This window comes from Ochotona princeps, chromosome 15 (genome assembly GCF_030435755.1).
Source record: "Ochotona princeps isolate mOchPri1 chromosome 15, mOchPri1.hap1, whole genome shotgun sequence".
Classification (NCBI taxonomy): domain Eukaryota; kingdom Metazoa; phylum Chordata; class Mammalia; order Lagomorpha; family Ochotonidae; genus Ochotona; species Ochotona princeps.
The window spans coordinates 52,499,223-52,505,236 of NC_080846.1; the positions used below are offsets into that span (position 1 = coordinate 52,499,223).

At 53.9% G+C, this 6,014-nt stretch overlaps 1 protein-coding gene across 1 annotated transcript; it reads right to left on the bottom strand.

The window, feature by feature from the left end:
* Nucleotides 1-1,023: 1,023 nt before the first annotated feature.
* Nucleotides 1,024-5,037, bottom strand: DAZAP2 (DAZ associated protein 2). The gene is made up of 4 exons (XM_058673090.1): nucleotides 4,883-5,037; nucleotides 3,926-4,044; nucleotides 3,287-3,532; nucleotides 1,024-2,417 (listed from the first exon to the last, which is right to left on the bottom strand). Exons 1-4 carry the CDS (start codon nucleotides 4,893-4,895, stop codon nucleotides 2,289-2,291), a joined length of 507 nt encoding a protein of 168 aa, XP_058529073.1. The 5' UTR covers nucleotides 4,896-5,037; the 3' UTR covers nucleotides 1,024-2,288.
* Between the last annotated feature and the right edge of the window lie 977 nt (nucleotides 5,038-6,014).

Below are 6,014 nucleotides of genomic sequence, written 5' to 3' on the forward strand. Positions count from 1 at the left end.
GAAGGCCATTTGTATCTTAATTAAAATTTCCAATAACTCAGACTCTGAGTTTAAATGACAACCTTTGCATTTTTACTCATCCTTGCTTAAATGTTTTTGACATTTTCTTCTGCAACAAGCAGTTCCTAAAACCATCTCGGGAGTTTGAGGTAACAGTCATTCCAGAAAGCTTGACCCAAAGGAGCACCATCAGAAAGCAGCCTGGTGGATGAGCTGGCCTAAACCCCATCCCTCCAGCCTCCCAGCCGAACCAGGCACCGCTCAACCTGCCACCTTTTCCCCTCCAGGCCTCGAAACTTGCCAAATCTAAAAAAACCTCACTGTGTCAGCTCACCAGCTCCCATCTCCCCCAAACACTGTGGCCTTCGGAGTTGAGGTGTGCACGTTCTGCCTCCATCGTCCAAGCCCAACTCAAGCCCCCTAGGGGTGAGACCGAGACGGGCTTGGTAGCCTAGGCTCCTGACAGCTTTTCATGTGTCTCCACACCGCACTCTGGAGAAACACAAAGTGCTATGCTGAAATGTTTTCCTGAAACCGTATCTCAAAGCAAGTTCAAAGAATCAACCCTCCTCTTATTTCTAAATTTAGGTTCTGAACGCCAAGAAGTGTTAGAATATGGGTTGATATGACGTGACAGTTCCTCATCCCTGGGTACTGGGACGTGTGGAAAGTCGTGTGTAGTTTCTCCCTTTGTCTCTCCCCTTCCCCCAGAAGAAGAAATAGCAAATTTGGAAGCAGTGAGTTCACCCAATTTTCCCTAAAACTCGATCCTTCCCACCATGTAATCATGAAAAATAATATGTGTGTGTGTATGTGTGTGTATATATATATATATAGAGAGAGAGAGAGATGTTAGAGTAGAACTCATGGAAAAAAATGGCCAAATGTTCACCTTTTCCTCCATGTGTTTCAAAGGCTTCATTAAACAGAACAGACCAAACCACAGCAGTCAGCAAATGATAGGTGGGATATCAAAAATAAATGGAGAAAACTAAAGACAAGCTAAGTAAAGACTCCTTCGAGTGAGGTGTAATGCAACTTCATCACTTTATTCAAATCTTCAAAATAGTCTTTATTCTACATTTTTAGTATAAAAAATCCACAAGTTAAGTGCACCACAGTGTAGAGAGAGACATACAACGCTGAACTTCCATAACAGTCGATGGTACAGTCAAACATCACATGTACAGAACAAAAATTTAGATGAACTGAAATTATAAGATAAAATAAAATCCAATTTCAGAAAACAAAAATCAGAATATTAAGGATCCCTGAAATAGTCTTAACCCTAATGAGATTTCACTGGACTCAAGTCATTTTACAGTGAGGCATTCACAATGTGACCCATTAACCTGGTTTGGGAATTCTTGGGAGCCAGGAGTGGCTGCATCAGACACTCCCACAATAGTGGTAACCAATTCTGGATCTGAAATCTCCGTTTAATTTGGCTCTAAGGATGTCAACTGGGATTTTGAACGGCATCCTCCTTGCCACTCCTGTCTTAAAATGAACTCACTTCTGGTTTCCCTGGCACCAGAGCAAATCTGGGCTGGGGCTGAGTATGCAGAGCAGCTCTGAGGAGGCCAGAAGGCATCCCTGACTCTGCCTGGGGAGACACGGAAGTCCTGGGGTCTGCACCTGAAGCTCCAACAGGGCTCAGAGGGTCCTTGCCAAAGACTGGTGAGGGTGACGAGCAGGGGATGTGCAAGCAGAGAAGGAAGCCAATCCAACTGCTTTCTGTCCTGCACCACTGAGTCAATGGAGACTGGCGCAAGGGCGAGGAAGACTAGCCCTCCGAGTGAGATGTGGGGCAAGGGACAGAAACGGAAAGGCAGACAACTAATGCGATTTGTTTATAACAAGTAATAGAAATCAAAGACTTAAAGGAGATTAAAGACCAATCAGAGTAATTTGGCAACTTTAATTCTCAGGAAGATCAAAGTTCCCTCCAAACCTAATTTGATGTTTTATTACTAAAAGCAAAGACCAGTATGGTACAGTATTACTCCAGAGAAATAAAGGGAAGGTCCTCAGGGCTGCTTCACCCGCATTCATTTTATGAATGGATACCCACCCCCCCGACCTCAAAATGCTTTAGGGAGGTACTGCTACCATTGCATGGTTCCTTATTAAATTGGAAAAGTGCCTGAACATTTGGGCACCAGAAAGACACCCCAACAACATGTGTCTAAACTGCAACTTCAGGTTAATATGACTAAAGCAGTTACATTGTGAGAAGTGCTGAAGGTATGTGATGTCTTTCCCGGCACAGAGGCGGCCTTGGTTCCTCACCAGATGGTATAGCCACCGTCCGAGCCGCCCATGAAGAAGTTTCCCTTCCGCTGAGTTACCAGGACGTTGGCCCCCTGCATGACTGCAAGCTGAGCGGCATTAGGAGGACATCCAGGAGGAGGAGGCTAGAAGAAACGACAGGGTGACTGGGCTCAGGGCAGCCGGCACAGGGACAGTGACCCGGGGGGAAGCAGAGTGTCTACCAGGCAGACCCCATAAGCTCCCCACAACAAGGTAGACTGGGCTCAGGGCAGCCGGCACAGGGACAGTGACCCAGGGGAAGCAGAGTGCCTACCAGGCAGCATTGGAAGGAGCTGCTTCTGCCAGCAATCCAACTTCTAAAGCAGGTCTGTGCTCTCTGTGAGCCCAGCAAAGCCTACCACCCATCCTCAGGGCTGCGGCTCCACCAGGACTATGGGGTGTCATCTGAACAGACCCACTCATGTTCAGGGAAGGAAATCACTACCATGCACACTCCTGAACAGACCAGTCAGAGGTGCCTTAGGGGTTAGCCACAAATCAAGGATAACCTGAGGGTTTGGTGGTGACACCATTCTTGCCTCACCTCTGGGAGCTGGTAACTGAGCAGTCACTTGGCCTATCAATCCCACACACCAGGGCACGAAGCAGGAGGCAGTGGCAACTAAAATCCTCCATCTCAGACTGAAACCTACATCCCAGGAATTAGCCATTCCTTTTCCATCAGAGTTCCTGGTGCCACACCCTGGAGAACACTGTCCCAGTTCACTATTCCAAAATGAACTGGACATGTGGGAATCAGAACTCACGTGACAGGGAACCACAGCAAAGTGGCTGCCTGGGACCCCAGGGAGCAGGCACTCATTTGCCAAGGCCGTGCCCCTCACTCCCATTTCTGCCTGACTACAGGATGTCAATGGTGCACCAACACGGGCAGCTGTCATCGAGACCAGGAAACCAGCTCCCAGGGCTCCTGCTCCCAGGGCCGGGCCTCCCCTGATGGGCTCATACTCACTGGGATGCTGCCAGCAGTAGCCCCAGCTCCAAATCTGGCACCTGCGTCGTAGCCTCCTTCCACCAGCACTGCTGAACCCGGAGGGTAGATGGGACCGACTGGATAGTAAGCCATGGGGATAGTGGAACCCAAAGGCCCAACGGCCACGGACTGGGCCATAGGAAGATACAGAGAGGCCCCAGGAAATGCAGCCGACATGGTGGGCACCGTGGCAGCTCCTGGGTGCACAAAGCTCGGACGGTAGAGCTACGAAAGGCAGAAGAGAAAGCAAAAGGTTACTTCATGGCATGCCTGCTGCAGTCCTCCTTCCTGAGCCGCTTGTTAATTCTCTGGGTGGAGACGATGCTTTTTATGCGCCACACCGGCCACCTTTCCACTGCATTCAACATTTTACTGGATCCGTTCTTGCTACCGCCACTGCTGGGCTCAAGGAGGACCAGCCCATGTGAACCTCCCAACAACAGAAAATCATCACACAGAACATGTTCTCCACGGCACAAGCTGTTGTTGAACTCCGCAGGGCTTCATCTCACTCGTGTGAGGTCTCTGGCGTTTGGGAAAGGTCAACAGGCCCGGGCAGAGCTAGCTAAGGACTGAGAACGCCCCACGTGCTCCCAGCTCGGGGCCGGTTGGGCGCACCTCTGAGTAGGCAGGCGGAGCATCAGTGTAGGGTGGGGCCTGGGGGAGGTGCAAGGTCTGAGGGTACACGGGGTTCCCGGGAGGCTGCACCGGGTAGGTCTGCTGCGTCGGATATTGGCCTGCAAGACAAAACAAAACACACGCACGTTGCCGACCACGGGAGAGCCAGTGACAGGAGGCAGGAGACGCTGGGGAGCGAGGGGACCTGGGGATTTATGAGGGCGCTATCTGTGTACCCCTCTGCTACCAAGTGCCGAGATCCCACTGCACGGGAGGGCGCCGCCGTTCCCGCCAGTGCAGGGATGTAAGGGCATGGAGCGAGCTGCACCCAGACTCCCTCCGGAATGCACGACACGTCTGAGTCCCGCTCCTCTCCCGCTGACGCATCAAGCCAGGGTGCTTCCGTTCTGGGGGGCCCGCGTTCTTGACTGAGTTGACACAGGGGGGTTCCGACTCTACCCTGCAGGTTGCTAAGGCAAGGTCAACTTCCCCAGTGAAGCTCGCTCGTGAGTGGTGGACGTGACCCGAGAGGCCTCGGCCAGGGGTGAGGGGCACGGAGGGCCTCCCGGTGGGCGGGTGGGGGTCCGGGTGGGGGTCCCGCTCGGTCGTGGGCAGGGGGCACCTGGCGGCCGCCGGCGCCGCACTGGTTAAGCTGGCGGCCCGGCCTGTTGTTCCGAGCGCGGCGCCCCGCCTCCGCACGCCCGCCATTGGCCTCCCCGGATTCCTGCCCGAACGCCTCATTCGCTCCCGCACACGCCCGTCAGGACGAGCCCCCCCACTCCGCCCCGCCAGCCCCGGACCCGGAGCCGCAGCCCCGAACTGCGCCACACCGAGAGCCGGGGGGCAGGCCGTCCAGGAGACGGCGACCGCGGCCCGGCAGCTCCGCGGCCCCGAGCCCGGGCTCCCCGCCGCCCGGCCGCGCCGCCCGCCCCGACCCCCGCCGCCCCGAGCGCTCGCCTTTGCTGTTCATGGTGGCTGCAGGTCCGCTTCGGCTCGGCGTCGCGGACGGTTATTTTTTTTCGTCCTCTTCCTGTTCGGAGTCACTTCCGTGTCACGTGACGGCCCGTCCGCCTCGCGTCAGCCGACGCCCGAGCGCCGCCGCCGCCGGAAACCCCGCCCCTTGGCGCCGCCCTGCCGGCCGGGGCCCCGCCCACTCGCCCTCCCTTCCGGGTCTCGATGCTTCCGCGGGAGGAAAGCCCTGCGGACGGGCAGGTTCGCTGAGGAAAGGGAGGAGGATGGAGCGCGAAAGCTTCTCCCGCCACACACACACGTCCCTGGAGGTCAGCTGCCACGCACATGTCACTTCAGGCACCTCACACACAGACACAAGTGTCGCTCCAGGTCACCTCAACAAACATCACTGCAGATCACCTCACACACACACACACACATCATCCAGGTCACCTGACACACACATGTCACTCCAGGTCGCCTCACACACACACACGTCACTTCAGGGCACCTCACACACACACACCACTCCAGGTCGCCTCACACACAAATGTCACTCCAGGTCACCTCACGCGCGCGCGCACACACACACGTTTCCCAGCTGCCAAGCCCAGCTTCCGCCCCAGTGCTGTGAGGGCCCGCCTTGGCATCACGGCCCCTTGAGCCCCTTGAGCCTCAGCTGGTCCTCGGCAGTGTCAGGCTGCTTCTGCCATCAGTCTCTCACAGAAATTACTACTAGAGCACCCTGCCCTTTGGGTATTGTCACTGTACCTCAAGAGCATCCTTAAGGACAAAAATGGCATCCTTTGGGGCAGCCATTGAGTAATCCCACTCTCTTAAACATGTGATCATTTTCTTCATGTGAAAGTGACATGAATACAAATACAAGACATTTACAAATAATAATATCTGCTTTCTCACTCACTCTCTGTTTAATTTTTTTTTTCTTCCTTCCTTTCTTAGCCTTGGAGGTAGCATTTTTAGTTTCCAATCAAGCGCTTGCTTCATTCCAAAACACCTTCTGAATACACCCTATGGGCAAAGTACAGAAATAGAGCAGAACCAAACAGACCTCTGCTATTTTTCTCACCAAGTTCACATTCTTTACTTGCAGTAACAGTAGTTGGGGAAGCTTCCA